General features: G+C 40.1%; 1 protein-coding gene across 6 annotated transcripts in view; it reads right to left on the bottom strand.

Annotated features, from left to right (window-relative positions):
• Nucleotides 1–21306, bottom strand: part of LRP1B (LDL receptor related protein 1B) — a 1123330-nt gene that overhangs the window by 596760 nt on the left and 505264 nt on the right. For all 6 annotated transcript variants that reach the window (XM_072122223.1, XM_072122226.1, XM_072122225.1 and 3 more), the window contains exon 7: nt 20502–20664. In XM_072122223.1, coding sequence (XP_071978324.1) covers nt 20502–20664 — 163 coding nt within the window. The remainder of the gene's footprint in view (nt 1–20501; nt 20665–21306) is intronic.

Here is a 21306-nt window from a genome sequence, read left to right as displayed (position 1 = left end):
AACTTAATCCTATTCTATGTTCATCCTAACCTCTTGTACCCTACTTGATATGCCATTAGCACGCTTGTTATTCCAGACTTAGTTAATAACATAATGTATAAGAACTGAAACTTATTTGACCTCCTTTCCAATTTTGCTAAAAGTATTTTTATGTAATTTGTAAATTTTACTAAACTGAGTCAACACCAAGACGTGACTGGAAATCTCGAAATCACCCGATACTTGTCCATTATCAATATTAATAGAGATCTATTCAGCTAAGTTTGTCTGCCTTGCCTATTGGCTGCCTATTAAAATAAACTCACAATTATTAATAATTCAGGAGATTAGATCAGATTACGTTGTGTAACTAGGACACTGACTGGTAAATCGGCTTTGTTCAATAAACTTTATTTGTTTATTGTAGATGTCATTTTTACATTGTTATTACTATTCATATGTTAACCAAATTACGTTGCTAAAATTTTTATTATATGTTATTCCAAAAATGATTCAAATAAAAAAAAACCTGGAGTGTGTTTGAACAGTAATTGTACATTGACACCGAGCCAGGCTTCGTAAACCGGCTAAGTAGCCCAATTCTGAGCTAAACAAACAACTTTAGCTTCAGGGATCATCTAAGCTGGGACTTTGATATCTGGTTGTTAAGAAGAATACGCACCGGAGAGACCAACATTACACAGATCCTTACATCTGTCACAGTGGGACTTTGTGCCATCTTAACATCGAAGAACAGTAAAAATTTGCTGAATTATTTATTGGTAATTTTTATTTGCAGCATTTGTGAGCCATCTTACTATTGGAGAGAAGATATATGAAATACCATTGGAACAATGGTAGTGTCAGCACTAGGGACCTGGGTTCAAGTCCCAGGTTCAACTTCTGCAAAGAGTTTGCGTGGGTTTCCTCCGGGTCCTCCGGTTTCCTCCCACACTCCAAAACATACTGGTAGGTTGATTAGACTGTGAGCCCCATTGGGGACAGGGACCAATTTGACAAGATCTGTGCAGCGCTACGAAATCTGTTTGAGCTGTGGAAATAAAGAATTATTTTTATTATTGTTTCTGAGATAAACTCAAATGTTATGGAAGGAAAGGCTCTTCTTGTTTTCTTGGGGAAAAAAAAAATTCTTTGAAATACTTATACGATGTAGAAACAGAATTTAGAAAAGCAGCAGACAGACACAATGAACTGGAGAGATAACAATGGCGAAAGAGACATCAAATAAAGACAAAGAACGCACAATGGCTTTGTTCTTGAAATACTGGGAATAGCTTGTAATGGATACATGATTAACTCTCGTGTCCGTCGGAAGACCATCTCAGAAAGGAATTATCTCTTTTTAGTGTTTTAGGGCTGGATTAGCTAAGTGAGAAAGTTGATAAATCTCTTCAGGCCCTATGTAACGCTGCCACAAAGTGAGAGACGACTCGTGAGTCAGAGTTTAATATGGTGTCACGTCGGATAAGCTTTAGTTCTCCGACAGCTTCATGTCTAGAGGCGTCACTAGGCTATACCGCTTCGTTCAGAATCGGAGAGTATCTACCTCTAGTCCCTTTCCACCTAAACTGAGGAATTCTATTCATGTTTTTTCACATTTACATTAAGAGGAAGAGAAGGGGTCAAGGACAGACACAATGGGGAACATTTACTTACAAAATTGAGTTCATTGTCCATGTATAATTCACTAAGATCGTGCGCAAAAAATCATGAATGTGTCGCTACGCTGCACTGGTCCGACAGAGTTCACCATCTTTTTTGAGGTGCACCTTTAACATAGGACGTGCAACACAATTTGAAAGTTAAATGCGGCGCTCGGTCCGAATCAGTCGGACCGACCGATGGCACGCCCCCTAATGTGTGTGGCATGGAGGCCAGCGCAACGTTAGGTTGTGTTTTGGTTTAAAGGGAACTGGACTTATGGATTTTAGCCATAAATGCCTGATAGGCCTGGATTTTTCGCAATTCCAAAGGAGGATTACAATGTGTCAATATGAAATTTTGCTCAAAATTTAAAATGAGCTATAAAAAGTTAGAGGGCATAGAGGTCTTGAAAAAAAAATAAGCTCTTCATTGCCTCAATCAGTCCTTTGCTTGGTTAATTGTCTCTTATCAATCCTACATCAGCACAACATTTCCTCAAATCTTACAATGGAGCTGTGTAAGCTCTGGCGCAATAAGTTAGGAGTTAGAATTGCGCTGACCCAAACCGCAAAGTCCGGAATCGGCTGAATTCATTGGCTGTGATTGATGATGGCATTAATCGTGGACATTGACTCTAAAAATGCTATTGGTAAAGATGTCAGCGGCATGTAAATTACCCATGGACACTTGCAACAGCACAAACAGGGCACCACCATTTAGGGAAGGATCATTTTGATGACCCTCCCCAAAAAATGACGACATGCAGCATCGCTGGTACAGGTTAGAGCTGGCACGTGTGGCCAGAGGTTAATTGAATTACTCTAGTGACTTTGCCAGCAGTATTTACAGAGCTAACGCCCAAGATCAGGGCCAGAACTGACCATGACCATTAATGGTGGGTGAGTTAAGCCGATTCTGGACTTTGCAGTGTGGGTCTGCTCATGTGAGAGAGCTTAAACTACACAGCTTCAATGTAAGGTTTGAGAAAATGTTGTGCTGATGCAGGACTGACAAGGTACAATTTACCAAAGGAAAGGACTGTTTGAGGCAATGTTTAAGACTTGCTGGGACATGGAGGGCTTTTTTTATGCCCTTTTACAGCTCATTTTCATTTTGAGCAAAATTTCATATTCACAGTTTGTAATTGCTGGTTGGGTTTCAGGTTTTCTACCCATCCCAGACATGCATTTTTAAATTTGGGTTCGGAACCGCTTATCACTTTTAGGAGTATGTTCCCGGTTTTACTACTTGGGTTTGCTCCTGAAAGAGCAAGAATAAAGCACAGAGCTGAGGTTAAAGGACATAATTAAACCTGAACTGCTGAAAAACACTGCTCTTGGGTGCATCAACACTGATGGTGGAAGACGGTTAGAATCAACTTATCTGTGGCATATAGAAAAAAAATGTGGCACCAGGCACTTCAACCATAGATTACCCCTGTGATAAGTTGCTTTAACTCTTGTATAAGTCTGATGCAACTACACAGAATAATCACATTTTGGCCTCGGTCTAAGTTACATTTCAAGAAAGACACTGAACATGAAATAAATGTTTGAGGCGCAACCTGGATATGTCTAAAGACAGACCAAATAAAGATGAAGCTAAATGTAACTCTCAAATGTAATCTTGATATATCAATTTTGATGGTCAACATAGAAGTTGAAGATGCAAGATTTGGAGGCAGCTTCCCTCTCTTTCCTCAGGCATTGTGTAGACTGAAGAAGAAATCTATGTCATCTCAAAAAGCTTACTTTTATTATTTATGGAGGTAGAAAATAAAAAATGTATCACATAACCACATTTCCGACTTCTATTGATTGTTAAGTTGGTGCAACACTCGTGGGGAACACTATTCAGTGCTGTTAACTTTCTTTAAAGGAACAATCCTGTCAACGCTAATTCATTGAATAATACATGGTGCAGGGCCTGAAGGGAGGAGCAGGACTCATTTTCATTGTATTCCTAGAAACTTGCTAAAACATGGAGTCAAGCTATTCGCGTCATTTATTAGAGTGGTTTGTATAGCTTGGATACTGTTGCAATTTTATGCATTTAGCTTTTTTCGTTTGTCCTGTTTTTTAACTTAAAGGGGTTATCCGAGGGTATAAAAAAAACCATTGGTGGTCAGGATGAACATGTACTTATCTCCTGGCGCCCTCCAGGGCTGCCATCTCTATGGTCCGTGCACTGCGCTCAGCTTCCAGTCCAAGGTGGCCGGCCACACCCAGCCCTCCCGCATAATACAACACTAGGAATAGGGATGGGTGGGTACGTCCGGCCACCTCAGCCGGCCATAAGCTGATCGCAACATGGATTCTGTGCCTCTGTTTGTTTACGTGGGGCAAGGACTGGAGTTATGGCAGCGCTAGAGGCCCAGGAGGGCGCAGGGAGGTAAGTACATGTTTATTTTTTTTAGCATGCCCCATCCTGGACACCAATAGGATATTTTATCCCCTCGGATAACCACTTTAATTTTAATAGTTTTTTTTACAGTTTTACAGTTTACAGTTTTACAAAACTACCTACTTGGATTTACAGCAGGATGAGGACTAAGAGGTCTAGAATTAAAAATGAAGTGAAAATGCGTTGAATATTTTCAGTAAATCCGCAAATGCAAACATTTTGAGACAATTTATTTTTGCAAAACTCTAACAAGAGCATAATGATCCACCCCCTACTTCCCTTGTAATTTCTGGAAGGCTATGCTTCTTTAAATCTAACATCTGAGTTATACTTACAGAAAAAAACTTAAATATGTAAGAAAGGCAAAGCCGAGCAAGTTGAAGTCCGATGGAGCAAAAAGGAATTTATGTAAACAGTCATTGTAGTTGTATGAATTTACACCTTGTAGACAGACACTTAACTATCGTACGATGCAAGACAACAAAATGAATATTTATGAGCATAATAGGTAATTGTCCATGCTAAACGAATCCATTGATGTGAATGGAGAGTAATCGTTCCTACGACTTATAAACAAGATTCAATTAGTGGTTGACTTTTTCAAGTGCCTCGAAATAAAAGGATGTCTCAGGCAGACATGTTGTGTGGAATTTCTTTGTTTGTGTTCAATGCCTTTATTGGAGAGGAGAAAAAGACAAGGAACATTATGTGTACCGCCAGCAAACTACTTGTAGTAAAGGAGACGGGTGACGGGGAACCTTGCAATGAATAGAGAATATGTATAAACTATTGTGAGGGTCTTTAACGTGTCAAGAACAAATTAATTTTCTATGTGTTATAGATCATTAGATTCCTTCTACAGTTTGAACAAATGCAAGAATACAATATATTACACATGAGCCCTGGAATGGAAGCAGGGCCACATGGTGCCTTATGCTTTCGAGAACATGTTGGCCTTCTTCCATCAAAAGTGAAACACCTGCCAACAGGCAATTCCAAGCACAACCTATAGAAATGTAGAGCTTGTTTCTGGAACGAAAAACAGCCATCAGTGTCTACCACCGATGTCCAGAAGTATCACTTTTAAGATGTTTTCAGAGGAAAATAAATCTTATGTGGTTAAGGGCAATGGTAAGGAAAAAAATAAAGTATACTTACCTTGTTCCATCTCCCGAAAGACACAACAATGGAGCTGGGAGCTAGAAAAGGTTATGTCATTTTATAGACATTTTCTTTTAATAGACAATTCTAAAAATCATTATAAAAGTATTATGGGGGGTTTAACTGACAGCCATGACTATAGAGAATGGGATCAATGGACTCCCCTTATTTACCCTATGTTACGCAATACTGCTAAAGACCTAAAGACTATACATTTTTTTATGACTAGCTTGTTTAGTAGTATAACATCATCTCTGAAGCAAGATTTAAAAAAAAAAAAAATTCGAGGATTTCAGCATTCCCTGACTACAGGAAGTAAAATTTAGGCAAAAATTTTGACAACCAATGCACATTTCATACTTAAATTGTGGAAGAAAGGTGGCAGTAAACACTACAATGACTAGAATATATTGGGGGTCATGTATCTTTAGTCAGGACATTTGTGTGTGTTTTTCCTTGCTTTTTCTGGGTTTGGGACTTGTTTCATTTATCTTAGAGGTTGATATATAAGGCAAGGAAGTCTTTGGGGCATATTCTCCAACAACCCCTTCTTAAGTTTTTCCTATGCCTAAATTGGATCTGGAGTTTAATTGCAAATTTTTAACCATAATTTGCACCAAAATTGCAACTATTTCAGCATCCTTATCAGGAAATTAAAGAAATATCGTGTGCAACACTGAAAAACTCTTGCACAGATAACTTTGCTAGGCAAGTGGAAAACTTATAAAATTAGTATTAAATATACAAATGTGCCAAAAAGTTGCAAATATAAGAGAAGAAAAACAGATAATCACAAACGAAATCCACCATCTGGAAACTACTTTTTTAGTAGTACTGGAGGTAGATAGCCCATGTGTGCATCATCTCTGGACATGTATTATATGCCACCACATTCACAGTCAGCATAAATGCGCAGGGGGCATCATTGCAGAAGCTACTCAGGGCATGGAGTAGCCTTAGCACCTAGAGTTCACAGAGGCCTCGAGAAGCCTCGAGAAGCCTCGAGAAGCCTCTAAAGGTAATTTACATAAAGACTTAATAAAGTTTATTGACAGCTTGCTAACAAATTATAGAATACATGCAGGGATGATGCACACATGGGCTAAAAAGGATTTACCATATGGTAGATTTCCTATTACCCCCTTTGTGTTTCTAATAATATCCTAAAAAGCTCCAACACAAACTGATTAAAGGTCCTGTCTGCAGGACTGGTCAACCATCTAATGTGTATGGGAAGATCCCAACTGTGCTCTTTTGGTCTCCAGAAAGGTTATCCCTCCGACCCCCCAAACAGGGGCTTTCTACTATCCTCCGATGGGTGGATGGGGCTTTCTACTATCCTCCGATTGGTAGAAGGGGGTTTCCACTATCCTCTGATCCTCTGGTTTTGTTGTGTTATAACTTTTAGTTGAGCAATGATTTACATAAGGGTTATCTATTAAAAGCCAGAAAAATTAAGAGCAATTTACAAAATTAAAATTAAAAAAAGAACAAATGAAACAGTTTGGACAGAAATACAGTTAAAAAACATAACCGGTCACAACAAAGACCTAACAATGTAGACATGAACGGACAGAGCACAAGTAAAAATAGGAACTCTACATTGTTCCAATAATTATTATTCTCCAAAACATGTTGCTTTTTCATAAAAGAAAAAAAAATGCAATTTGGATTGTTTTCTTTGTATGAAGCTTATTTACCTGTCCTATTACTTCAAGGAAATCATTCACTCCGTGAGAACAAATCTAATCAATAGATTGAGCCACTCGGCTCCGACAATGATTGTAATCAGCCGTTGTGTTTTTTTGAATAGCAATGTATTCAAATGACCCTTTTTTTTGGTTTTTGAAATATTTTTGATATTTAATCATCTTTTATATTTTTGATATTTAATCATCAAAAACTATTTTGTATTTAAAAAAAACGATTGATGTTAAAAATATCCGGGATTTTAATCAAATTGATTCATCTTATTTAATGTATTTTTCTTGGTTACATTGCTTCATAGCCGCTAGGGGCTTTTATGATTAAATAAAATATAATTTTTCCTCTTTCCTATTTATTTGGTATTTGCTTTACACCTATCCACCTCATTTCACCTATAATGGTCCTTAGTAAATTGCATTAGATGTTTTAGATCTTCTGTAGAGAACTATTTAAACACATTTTCTGACCTTCCTGATCTTTGGTAGAGAAACCATAAAAAGAAACCAGAAGGGAAAACAGTGGAATGGAAAGGAGGGATGGGGGGAAATAGCAATATATGAAGAAAGAGAAAATTCGAGAAGAATGGAAGCCAATGTAGACACCATATTCTATAACTGCTCAGAATCTAACCCTACTCTCAACAAGTGGTATGTATGGAGAACAGGGGCACAGAATCCAAAAAAATAATTGACGCCCCATCCAGAAGCTGATTGGCACTAGAATGTTAGCTAGCAATGGGTCTTTGTATGCTCATCCTATTTATATAAAGACAAAGTAACATTATACCTAGGCAAGATACCAGTTACGGAAGGTGAAAACAATTCTTTATTGATGAATATAAAAGTACATGTATTCGTAGACAACAGCAAGTGACCTACGGGTGTCGGTTAAAGAGCTTCATTCATGGTCTAGATTATGGCGATAAATTTTACGTAGTATCTGTCATTCTCTTCTAATTAGGTAGAAGTGCACATGCATGAGGCAAGCTAAAAACCATTTTTGGGATGGGACAATTCCCTCACTACAAAGGACAACATATTTGGTCAGCATATGCACACTTCATCTCCAAGTTGAGAAAGAAAGGTGACACCATTGGTGTAATTTTGCCAAAGAATAGTGTTGAGCAGACCCAAACCACAAAGTTCAGGTCCGTGCTGGACTTTGGCTCATTGGGTCCCTTGACATGACCCCGAACTACATCAGAAGCTCAGGTCTGGTTCAACCCACCACCAACACTGGCAGAGTTCTTGGGGGTGTTAACTGATTAAATACCACAAAAACACTTGGTGCCTGCATTTTAGGGAGGATTGAGTGGATTAGAAACAGTTAATACCTGTGATTGGTGCCAGCAACAATTGCGGGTGTTACTGGGGGTGTGATTCAGGTCTGGGTTAGGTACCAAGAGTTAAACAGAATTTCAAGTCTGGCTTTGGCTGGACTTAGCCTAACCTCCAATGCTGGTGGGAACGGCCCACCTCTGACTAATGTATAGATTCAAAAAGTTCTTCTATTATGTCATGATATTTAGATATACAGTATAGGAAGAGGTTGCTTTAAAAACCTTCTCCTTTAAGTACTTTCTCAATATTGGCAACTGCTGATCATCTTTTATTAAAACCCACTTATTGGAAGCAAATTAAAGGGGCAATTAAATTAGCTGACCAAGTAGTCAACCATTGTTTTGGTCAAACCCTTCTCCGGTTTTGATAGTAGCTTAATAGTTACTGTGTTAGAATATTTGGAGGTTAAATATTTGGGGACTATCAATTAAAAAAAAATGCCCTTTAATATCATATAGAACATATGCAAGACCTTGCAAAATTTTTTTATTCAACTTCTGGATATAAACTCAACAAGTCAGAACAGATTTTTTTTCTCCTCTCAATGGGGAAGCAGCAGGTTTTTTGTTATAAAAATATATATTTTAGCTTGATAAGCCCTGACTCTGACATCTGGTAAAAATGTATATGTTTTATTAACTTGTTTTTCTCGGAGTCAGAACGATGACAGACCATTAAGTTGAGCACCCATTATTAACACACAGTCGGATTCTTCCGCATGCAGTCAAGCTACAGATTTTAAGCAGCATGGGGTCGGGCAAATGAAAGATATCTAAGAATAAGACAAACCTGAAACAGCACATTAAGAGGTGTTCACATGTGGCACGGCTTTGTACAATGTGATCGGAGTAAAATGCGCTCCACAACTTTGATACAATTACCATTTCATTCAAGTTCAATTTGACTTCTACTAAGTTTGAAAAACTAAAAACTTTTCTTAACTATGAAGAGAGGAAGCAAAGAGCATCGACATCAGCAAGCTATAAAGCCAGGTCGATCATCGGGATAGAAAAAGCATTTAATGGGGTTACATAGTTACACACCTCCATCAAGTTCAACCGAGGAAGGGATTGAAGGGAATCAATTCTTTATAACATAATTCCTAATAACTGAGACCCTCCATACCCCTTATCATTTTTGTGGCAATTGGGTTGGCCCAAATTCTTATAGATTCTAAGTCATCTGAAACATTTTCCTTGCATCTAAAACTACTTTGAGGCAAATTGTTGCCAAAATGTAGGTAAGTGTTTAAAAGAGATTTGTTTTGTGTCCATAATTATACTTGTTTCTAATGTGGTCTAAGTTTGTGACGTAGCATTTTGGGGCATCCGAGTTTGTTATACAAGATAGATTACTTACGTATGGGCTTATTCATTAACTTTAAGTTATCTTCTGACTCAAAGGGGTTGAGAAGACTTGTTATTTTTATTAGCAGGAATTTGTCTAAACTAAACTTACCTCCCTCTTCTATTCCCGATCCAGCCTTGCGGCTTCTATTGCACAGAGGTGACATCACATGTACATAACATGATCTCTGTAGTAGGGGACAGTTTTAGGCGCATGGCTGAACTAGAGCAGAGGAGGAAGGTAAGTATAAGGGGTTTTAGTTAAAGAAGGATCATAGACAAACCCCATTTTAAAGTGAATATGTCACCTTTTCTATATAGACTATCTTAGTAAATAATCGCATAAGAATTCTCTATCATCCGTACTGTAGCTCTTCATTTTGCCCTTTTTCTGATAAGCATATTAGGAATTGATGAATTATGTGGTATTTGTCCCACTGACAATCACCCTGTACAATCAGACACCAACAAAAGTGCAAAATGGGTTTACAGAGATTGTAGAGCAAATAAACAGAGATACATACTACAGCATTTTTCGGACTGTAAGGTGCACCGGAGTATAAGACGCACCATCAATAATTGCCTGCTAAAACGTCTAGGTTCATATATAAGGCGCACCTGATTCTAAGGGTGAATGACCAGTAGGTGGCAGACCTGTGCACAGCTCAAGGCAGCTGTTGTCTGTCAGTACGGTTCACGTATAAGGCGCACTGGACTATAAGGCGCACCTTTGATTTCTGAGAAAATCAAAGGATTTTTAGTGCGCCTTATAGTCTGAAAAATATGGCACTAAAAATTACCAAAAATACCCCCACCAAGGTCACCATACAGAGTAATCTATATCGCCAAGATTCTACTGATGTTCCAAGCACGTGTAAGAAAAGTGCTCAAAGGACACTCCGGATTCCCGATATTAAGATCAATATCGGACTTTGTTAAGTAAAATTAATAAAATTGTGACACATTTCGGTTCAGAACTTGAACCATCTTCAGCCATACAATCAATATGAAATTAGAGAGATAATGTGAAATTGATAGCTAATGTAAGGCAAAATATAAAAAGGAAGGCATAACGAATAAACAAATTTACATAATAATTTAAAACCCCACAAAAATCTGCATTGTATTAAAAGTCATCTTAATGAATGAACACATAAGTAAAGAACAGTAGCCAAAAATGAGGGGGGGGGGGGGGAAATCCTGAAAATAAAGAAAAAGACAAAAGCCAAGCAAAGAAGGATGAGCCGTCCAATCAGAACTAACAGAATTGGACACACTCCAATAAGAATGGTAACACCCACTTGACAATTTATCTACATTTCTGAGGAATCACAGAGGAACAGCTTAGATGCTTCGGAGTTGTTCTTTCATGTCCGGTACAGGTAGGCAAAAATTTACAAAAAATTCTATACTTTTTATTTCTTTCCCAAGCATTTGTACAAAAAAATTCCCTGTGAACATTGCAATTTCATTGTGATTACAGGACATATTGTGCTGCTCCATAGACAAGGCTCCAGTGCAGAGATTGCCGGTTTGAGTCCATAGATTTTCCCATTCTATACAATATGTATTCGGCAGATGAATAAAAACATAATTACATGCATGAGGTAATATACCTTTTGGCTACAGATGAACCAATCGCTGGATCGCAGCTTGAAGCTGCATGGGGCATTTTTAAAAGAAGCCGTTACTGCTGTTTTACGGCATCTGCTCAGCGCCAGTGTAATGATGATGCAGGACGCCATTCACAATGCAGATGCTCTCCAGCAGATTTTTTTTTCTTCATATTTTAAAAGAACATAGCAGAATAGTTGAATCGTGTGCAAAATTAAACTAAAAATGAAAAAGACACTTCTATATGAATAAGAGTGAGCATCAAGTGTGCAAAGAATATATGGAGGCACGTGGAGAACCTCGATGTAGATCACCACAAGTAGCTTCTTTAAGGTATTATATTATGGATAAACTGGTGTAGTGCTAGCATAACTTAAAGGGGTAGTCCAGAAGTGGAAAAACATGGCGGCTTTCTTCCAAAAACAGTGCCACACCTTACTATGCCAATGGAGATGAATGAAGCTGAGCTATGATAACAGAAGAAACCTTAGTCGGATGTGGCACTGTTTTTGGAAGAGAGCAGCCATGTTTTTTAACCTCTGGACTACCTCTTTAAAACTGATGGACCCCAGTGTATAATCTTTCCCATATGTCTAACCATGTATAATTTAAAAGATTTTAGTCTGTTCATATGGAAACTAACACCTCACGGGCCCCTTTAGTGTCCATGGCCTCTGCAACCTCTTAATTTCTTTCCCTGCTCTACAACATTTTTTTTTTCCAAAAAAGGGACTATGTTGGGTTTCATTTCTGATTCTCCATTCCAGTATCATTAAAAGGCTAGAACATAAAAAGTTGCCCCATTGGGCCAAGTAAGTAGCAATACAACTCAGCTCCTATACTCTATGGGGCAGATTTACTTACCCGGTCCATTCGCGATCCAGCGGCGCGTTCTCTGCGCTGGATTTGGGTCCGGCCGGGATTCATTAAGGTAGTTCCTCCACCGTCCACCAGGTGGCGCTGCTGCACTGAAAAGCATCGGAACGCACTGGAGTTCACTGAGCCGGGCTGAGTGAAGGTAAGTGCAAGCTACGCAACAGATTTTTTTTTAAAATGCGGCGGTTTTTCCGAATCCGTCGGGTTCGGACATTTCCGTCGCGTGCATGCCAGCGCCGATGCACCACAATCCGATCACGTGCGCCAAAATCCCGGGGCAATTCAGGGGAAATCGGCGTAAATCGGAAATATTCGGGTAACATGTCGAGAAAACGCGGATCGGGCCCTTAGTAAATGACCCCCTATGTCTATATTTATTTGGGTGTAGTCCTTCACTTATTTGTGTAGAGCAATTCCCTCCACCTCTTTTTGACAAATGTAAGGCAATTTTTCCAAACGACTAATAGTTCACCCATACCTAGTCGGCCCAGCATCATAGCAAGTGCTAGTTCAGTCATTTTCAAAAATTTGGAATTAGTCATTTAAAGCAATAACTATGTATGGGCCTGAACTGGAGATAAACTTCAGTTTTATCTTAAAGAGAACATGTCGGGGAGATTTAGGGAAATAAACCCTCCACAGATCCTTGTTTGCAAATAGGCGAACGACGGATACAGCTGTAACTCGCATCTAGGTAAGTATAACTATTGTTTTTACATAGGGGTACTTAAGGACCTGATACAGGCAGATTTGGGACCCTAAACCACAGGTCTATATGGACCTATAGTTGGTTTAGTTGGTCCCAAATCGTTGTGACAGGTCCTCTGTATAGAGCACACGATGACCAAAACCAACACAATTTTTATTTTTGCTTACATTTTTACAAAATTATTTCTGCTCCTTGCAGGCAAGTTAAGAGTAATGTATGGGAGAAAAAGTGTGAATACTGATGGAAATATTTAGATAAATCCTTTTGGATTAGCACAAACACAAACCTATTACCACAACCTGCTGTCTCTATCCTGTGATCCATTATAACGTGGAAAATTTTTGACTGGTAAATCTAGTACATATCCTGTGGTTCTATGAGATCACAGAAAATCAAACCATTAGAGTTTAGAAAAGTTATCAGGGAATGAATGTTCATCGTAACGTGGTCAGACAGAGAGAAAATAATGAAATCCCCAAACTGGGAGACTTCATAAATCTATGTTCTGCTTAAAATATGCACGAGTTAACGATTCCATCATCTGGTTCTAAAAAGCTGCAACCTTGATTGCCTCATAAAAGGAGAGTGCCTCCAAGTCATCAAAGGCAAACTTCCTTTTTCTCTTGAACAACAGTAGATAAAATGTGAAACTTTGGGAAAAAAGTGAAAGCTGAGACACCTATGAAGTCTGAAAAGGAAGAAAGTTGATGATGGTTTTTCAGTTGTGTTTTATCATTGTTCTATTATTGTCGGTGGGTGGGAGAGATATAAGAAGTAGAGGAGCAAAGAAAGATGAGAGTTTCAAACTCCACAGAAAATTTGACAAAGAAGACACCTGAACTTCGGCACACAGCCTAAGACATCAAGCACACAATACAAGCAAGTGCTGCGTACTAGTACTAGGAGTCTATGCATCTTATACAACAAAGTTTCACACCCTCATGTACCAGTATCTGTTACTATAATATTCCATGTGATGGAGCATGCCATGATTTTTGTGAAAAGTGGGTGGTGTCATTTTTTGCGACTTCTAATGACATTTTCAACGCTTTTATTTTTAGGACTGTGCGACCTTTTGATCACTTTTTATAGAATTTTTTCTATTTTTCAAAATGGCAAAAAAATGCAATTTGCGACTTCGGGCGCTATTTTCCGCTACGGGGTAAAACGCAGTGAAAAACGGTTATTATATTTTGATAGATCGGGCATTTTCGGACGCGGCGATACCTAATGTGTTTAGGATTTTTACTGTTTATTCATATTTATATCAGTTCTAGGGAAAGGGGGGTGATTTGAATTTTTATGTTTTTTTAATATAATTTTTTTTTTTAACTTTTTTTAATTTTTTTTTTTACTATTTTTCAGACTCCCTAGGGTACTTTAACCCTAGGTTGTCTGATTGATCCTATCATATACTGCCATACTGCAGTATGGCAGTATATGGGGATTTTACATACCATCTATTACAATGTGCAGATCGCATATTGTAATAGATAGCCGAGATCATGATAGCCTCGGATCTTGATGTGATCCGGGGCTGTCATGACAACGGATCGTCACTCCCCGGTGACGTCACGGGGAGTGACGATCGGTGCCAAGATGGCGGCGCCCACGCGCCGCCGGCTCTTTAATGCCGCCGGCAGCTTTGCCGGCGGCAATCAAAGGGTTAACACCCGCGATCGGTGCAAGCACCGATCGCGGTTGTTAGCGACGGGCATTTGCTTCATCATGAAGCAAATGCCCGGTGAGTATGAAGAGGGCTCAGCCCGTGAGCCCTCTTCATACTCCCCCATGCGCAGCAAGACGTAAGGGTACGTCTTATTGCGCTATGGGGTTAAATATGCAGCCTGTCAAACCCCTTAAGTATGCAGCCTGCCAGCCCCCTTAAGTATGCAGCCTGCCAGTCCCCTTAAGTATGCAGCCTGGCAGCCCCCTTAAGTATACTGCCAGCCCCGTTCACCAAGCACATAAAAAAAAAAAAAACCTTCCATACTCACCTACAGGCGGCTTCCTGATGCTCCGTTCCCCGCGGCCGGTCTTCTCTGTGTTGTATCAGCTGGCAGATACGCATCCACGCGATCTGCTGGCTGGCGCACAATATCATGTGGTGGTGTCACCGTCGCGTGTTATTGTGCGCTAGCCAGAAGATCGCGTGGACGCGTATCTGCCAGCTGATACAACACAGAGAAGAGAGAAGACCGAAGACCGGCCTCGGGGAAGACAGAAGAGGAGCCGCCGAACTTCGGGAGCTACGTGGACCATCGGGCCTCCGGAGGGTGAGTATGGAAGTTTTTTGTTTTTTATTGACTCGTGTATAAGCCGAGGGGAGGTTTTTCAGCACATTTTTTGTGCTGAAAAACTCGGCTTATACACGGTATACGGTATTGACTTGGGAATTGGTATAAAAGCCCTTCTACTCCACTAAATCATATTTTTTTTAATTAAAATATGTAAATTAATGGAATTATATCTCGTTTCATCAATTTTTGGGGGATTTATGTTCATTTTCAGTTTTCACCAGAACAATAACAGAAGCCCAAATGATGTGGTGTAAACAAACCTTCAAAAGTCCATTAAATGCAACTGTTATTTTAAAGGATCAGTTAGACTTTTGTTATTATCATAAATACAATACATATCCAAAGTGATTTAGAAATATAGGATAATTTTAAAAATATTCTGATTTGGTTTTGGTACTTGAAAATTGCCAAATTCGCAGAAACTTCACACATAGATGTATAGATAAACTCAGCTCTATCTGTAGAGTCTCTCTAGTGCGCATCTGTTCTCCAAATGCCAGAACAGAAAAATTATTCCTCCCTGCTCTGCTAAAGACTCGACCTGCATTGCCATCCCGTGGACACGGAAAAGTCGATAGGATATATTGGTTAACTTCCAGCTTCTCTCTAGTTCCTCTTCTTGGCTTGGCTTTTAAAGCGTGTCAGGAAAAATTGGTTGTATACCAGTCCTGTGTGGGCCTTAACTGATCCTCAGGACCTAAAACCATTTCATAGGTTGCATGATGCGTAAATCAAACATGTCCAATCTTCAACTCAAGCCGGTAATGTCCATTATATTTTATGTATATATATTTATTGTATACTATTTAAAAATTTTAATGGAAGGGTTTGAGCCATGCACTGTAGTTAGTGTTTCTTCATTTAAGGAATGACTTCTGTCTTTAGGTCTTACCATTTGGAGTAAATCTAAAACATCTGGGCTTTAGCTTTTAGAGGATCCCGCAACGGGAAGACGAGAGCACCTAATGCATTGTTCTATTTTCGTGAATTGATTGAGCCACTCTAACATTTGAGATGCTAACACGGAAAGAGAATTTCTGATAATGATGATGAAAGGATCTACTCTGGAAGAACAAGGCTGTCCTTACATAAAGCAAAGCAGGTTCCAGCATAAGGAAAAACTCCATCAAAAGGGGCACTCTAAAAATCTATAAACTATACATTGTTGGTATGTCTTCATGGAAAGCCAATAACTTCGAAGTGAATGGTGAACTTAAACTATTCTCAAAAAGCCTTGTACCTGAATTCCTGATACATAGGGGGTCATTTACTAAGGGCCCAATTCGGGTTTTCCCGACGTGTTACCCGAATATTTCCGATTTGCGCCGATTGTACCTGAATTGCCCCGGGTTTTTGGCGCACGTGATCGGATTGTGGCGCATCGGCGCCGGCATGCGCGCGACGGAAATCGGGGGGCGTGGCCGAACGAAAACCCGACGTATTCAGAAAAACCCCCGCATTTAAAAAAAAAATTGTGTCGCGAAAATTACACTTACCTTCATCCTGGATAGGCCGGTGTATTTCGAGGCATTCCAGCGGACTTCAGCGCAGCAGCGCCACCTGGTGGACGTCGGAGGAACTGCTTTGATGAATCCCGGCCGGACCCGAATCCAGTGCAGAGAACGCGCCGCTGGATCGCGAACGGACCGGGTAAGTAAATCTGCCCCATAATGTCACAGTCTCAGCATTTTTATATCAATAAAAATTTACAGTCCATTCTAAACTACATTTGTATCCTCCACTAACTTTACTCTATATGGTGATGACTAGAGGTGAGTGGACCCAAACCTTCAATATTCAGGTCCATGCCAGACATTTCAGACTCAGATCCATGAACCCAAATCCAGACTTCAGCAATAAGTTTGGCATTCAGGATCAATTCCACCAGTAGCATGGGCATCAGCATGTGTTACCGGGGTTTTCCGGTTATAAAAAATCACTTAGGGCCGGGCTGGGGCGGGCTATTTAAAAATAATAAACATCTACTTACCTCGTCTGCCGCTGGTGATGTCCTGCGCCGCGGTCCATCTCATCTGTGCGCCGATTTGATTACATGGGCGCACAGGGAGCTTCCGGCTGAGAGATAGGGACGGATGGGAGGAGCCAGCTACATAGCAGACCGGAAGTTCCCTGTGCGCGGCTTCTGTGCCCCTGTAAAGAAACAGGGGCAAGAATAAAACGGGCTGCGGCGCAGGACACCGGCGGCGCGGGACAAGGTAAGTAGATGTTTATTATTTTTAAATAGCCCGCCCCAGCCCGGCCCTAAGTGATTTTTTATAACCGGAAAACCCCTTTAAAGTAAAGACCTAACATGTGTGTCACATAATTAATCATTAGGGGAGGAACATGTCCTAATGCCCATGCAGATATTAGCTGCCACCAAAGATGCCCAAGTGGCCCTTCTCCATTGAAGACAACACATTTGCTATTGAAGGTGTATGGCTACCTTAGCATAATTTGATAAGTTTTAATTTCTGATCATACGCAGCTACACGAGAATGGAAGAAATTCATCTGACGAATGATTGCAGTCATAGAGCATCAAGACAAACCATCTGTTACATCCAGCAATATGGCTCCATTCAAGGATTATGGATAGAACTTTCCGTGCGGAGTTGTACTTCCAAGCTGTTCTTGTCAGCGCTAAACCCATCGCGATGATGCATTTTAATATCAGGCAGACTAAGTAAAGACTGACAAAAGTCCACATATGGATGACAAGCTGTTTCTCCGTAAATATTTTTGCATTTTTGAAATAAAGGCTTTTACTTATGATTGCTGTTTGCAGATTGTTACACGAGTCTTGTGACTGACAAAGTCAGGAAATATCTGATAATTAATTATGGTGCCAATTAAACATTTTCACTTTAAAGGATTTGTTTCCTTAAAGAAAACCTCAATCTCATCTCCAGGCAGCATGTTGTAGAGCAGGAGGAGTTGAACAGATCGTATATAGGCAGCATGTCATAGAGCAAGTGGAGCAGAACAGATTATTCATACTGTCCTATCTGTAGTTGTAGAGTAGAAAGAGTTGTGAAGATTGTACAGTCTCCTACCAGGCAGAATGTTATAGAGCAGGAGAAGCTAAACAGATTCTACATAATGTCCTATCTGCAGGAAACATGTTATAGAATAGGAGGAGCTGAACATATTGTACATAGTGTCCTCTCTACTGACAACATGTTATAGAGCAGGAGGAAGTGAACTGATTTTATAAAGTGTTCTATCTGCAGACAGCATGTTATAGAGCAGCTAGAGCTGAGCTGATTGTACATGGTGTCCTCTCTGCAAACACCTTATTATAAAACAGGATGAGCAAAGCAAAGTGAACATACAAGTGCAAACCCATAACTGAGAGAATTACTTGTGCTGTCTTAAAAAAATATCTGTGGGGTCCTGCATGGAAAGACTTGCAATTAAGGCCTCTTGCACACTAGCGTTGCGTTTCACGTCAGGGTGCAATGCGTGAAAAACTGACGTTTTGGCTGCGTTTTTGTTCCATTTTTCCTTGGAGTAATTTGCGTTTTTTTTGCGTTTTCGGCGCATTTTTGACGCGCAATTCAATGGGAGACTCGAGCATTTTTCAAAGGGACCATGGTTTGGGATTAAAATGTGTTATTTAATTGAAAAATAATGTCTTCTGATAATTTGCAAACATCTGCGATCTATTCTTCACTGTTCCGCGCGTATATTATCTCCCGACAATTTAGCAGATGTGAAGAACAGTGAAGAATAGAATAAAAACAGTGAACACAGTGAACACAGTGAACACAGGATCATTTAAGATAAAAACACAGTGCAGAACACAGTGCAGAATAGATTACAGATGTTCGGCACATCTGCTTACTTGTCGGGAGATACGCGCGGAACGGCGCGAACAAAATAGCATGTGAAGAACAATATATATGTGTGTGAAGAACACATTGCAGATGTTTAAATACATCTGCAATGTGTTCTTCACACATATATATTGTTCTTCACATGCTATTTTGTTCGCGCCGTTCCGCGCGTATCTCCCGACAAGTAAGCAGATGTGCCGAACATCTGTAATCTATTCTGCACTGTGTTCTGCACTGTGTTTTTATCTTAAATGATCCTGTGTTCACTGTGTTCACTGTGTTCACTGTTTTTATTCTATTCTTCACTGTTCTTCACTGTGTTTTTTTAATTAAATGATCGTTCGCGAGCAGGGGAAATAATGTTATTCTGGTCACCTAGCAACCCTTACGTTTAAAACGCATTGCACTCGCATTGCACTTGCAATGATTGCGAGTGCAATGCGTTCTTGATGCATCTCCATAGACTTGAATGGGGCGTGAAAATTGCGCGTGACTCGCAAAAATAGAGCATGCTGCGATTTTGACGCGCGTGCAAACGAACGCAAGCACGCGCGTCAAAAACAACGCTAATGGAGAAAGACCCATTGAATACAATGGGACAGAGTGCAATGCGAGTTCTGAGCGTCAAATGCACGCGCAGAACTCGCGCGTGAAAAACGCCAGTGGAGAAGGGGCCTAAGTTCCTCCAGAGGTTGAAATGAGGTTTTGGTGTTCAAGCAGTAGGACATCTCCTCCTGTCAGGCAGGGGGACATCTCCTCATCTCAAACAGGCAGTAGGACATCTCCTCCTCTCAGGCAGTAGGACATCACCTCCTCTCAGGCAGTAGGACATCTCCTCCTCTCAGGCAGTAGGACATCTCCTCCTCTCAGGCAGAAGGACATCTTCTCATCTCAAACAGGAGGACATCTCCTACTCTCATACAGTAAGACATCTCCTCCTCTCAAGCAGTAGGACAGCTCCCCCTCTTATGCAGTAGGAAATCTCCTTCTCTAGAGCAGTAGGACATCTCCTCCTCTCAGGCAGTAGGACATCTCCTCCTCTCAGGCAGTAGGACATCTCCTCCTCTAAGGCAGTAGGACATCTCCTCCTCTCAAGCAGTAGGACATCTCCTCCTCTCAAGCAGTAGGACATCTCCTCCTCTCAAGCAGTAGGACATCTCCTCCTCTCAAACAGGAGGACATCTCCCCCTCTCAAGCAGTAGGACATAGCCTCCTCTTAAGCAGTAAGAAATCTCCTCCTCTCCGGCAGTAGGACATCTCCTCATCTCAAGCAATAAGACATCTCCTCCTCTCAGGCAGTAGGACATCTCCTCCTCTCAAGCAATGGGAAGGATATATCCTCCTCTCAAGCAGTAAGAAAGCTCCTCCTCTCAAGCAATAGGACATATCCTCCTCTTATGCAATAGGACATCTCCTCCTCTCAAGCAGTAGGACATCTCTTCTGCCAGTCTCTGCCAAACCCAGTAGTCTTTTTCATACATTTTTTTTACACCAGTACTTAAATAAATAAATAACAGTGAAATAAATAATAATAGTAGTAAAAATAATGACATAATATCCTACCCTGCGATTGGATCCAGTGCAATTGCTTTTGAGTTGTGGAGATCGAGGTCTATCAACGTGATACAAACAGTTCCGTTGCGATTACATGTAAAAATTTTGTCGTTGCCATGGTCCACAAAGTAATAGTTGCCAGTCAGCCAGTCAACAGCCATCTGCTGAACATCTGTCGTAAAGAAATTTTGATATTAATAAGAAGAAGATTTACCAACATTAATAAATCTCATATCAATTTATAGATAAATTAGTAATTTTTGGATCCACTTAGGTTTCTGAAAGTTCTGTTTGATTCTGAATGCTCATCCCACCAGTAAAATTGGCAATCGGTGCTGGCACAAATTACCCTTTAAAACACGCGGCAAAACCACAAACGGCATTTGAAAACAGTTGACGCGTGCACACCACCATTTTCGTGAAGATTGGTTTTGCCGGCAGACTTAAAGAGTTATCCACAATTAGTGTCAGCATTGGTTACACTGGCGGCAGTTGAGCCGAACACCAAACCCAAACTATTCCTTTCAATACTACTCAGAAGCACAAATGTATAGTAGACATTTCAATATGACTCTCCACCGCCTTCTTTATTAAACTTGTTCTTAAATCTCTGAATAGTTCAATCTATACAGGCAGTCCCCGGGTTATGTACAAGATAGGTTCTGTAGGTTTGTTCTTAAGTTGAATTTGTATGTGAGTCAGAGCTGTATATTTTATAACTGTGACCTCAGCCAAAATTTTTTTGGTCTCTGTGACCATTGTATTTTAAAAATGTTGGGTTGTCATAAGCACCAGGATTAACAATAAATCTAAG

Source organism: Engystomops pustulosus, chromosome 8, assembly GCF_040894005.1.
Source record: "Engystomops pustulosus chromosome 8, aEngPut4.maternal, whole genome shotgun sequence".
Lineage (NCBI taxonomy): Eukaryota > Metazoa > Chordata > Amphibia > Anura > Leptodactylidae > Engystomops > Engystomops pustulosus.
This window is presented reverse-complemented; position numbering and strand designations above follow the sequence as displayed.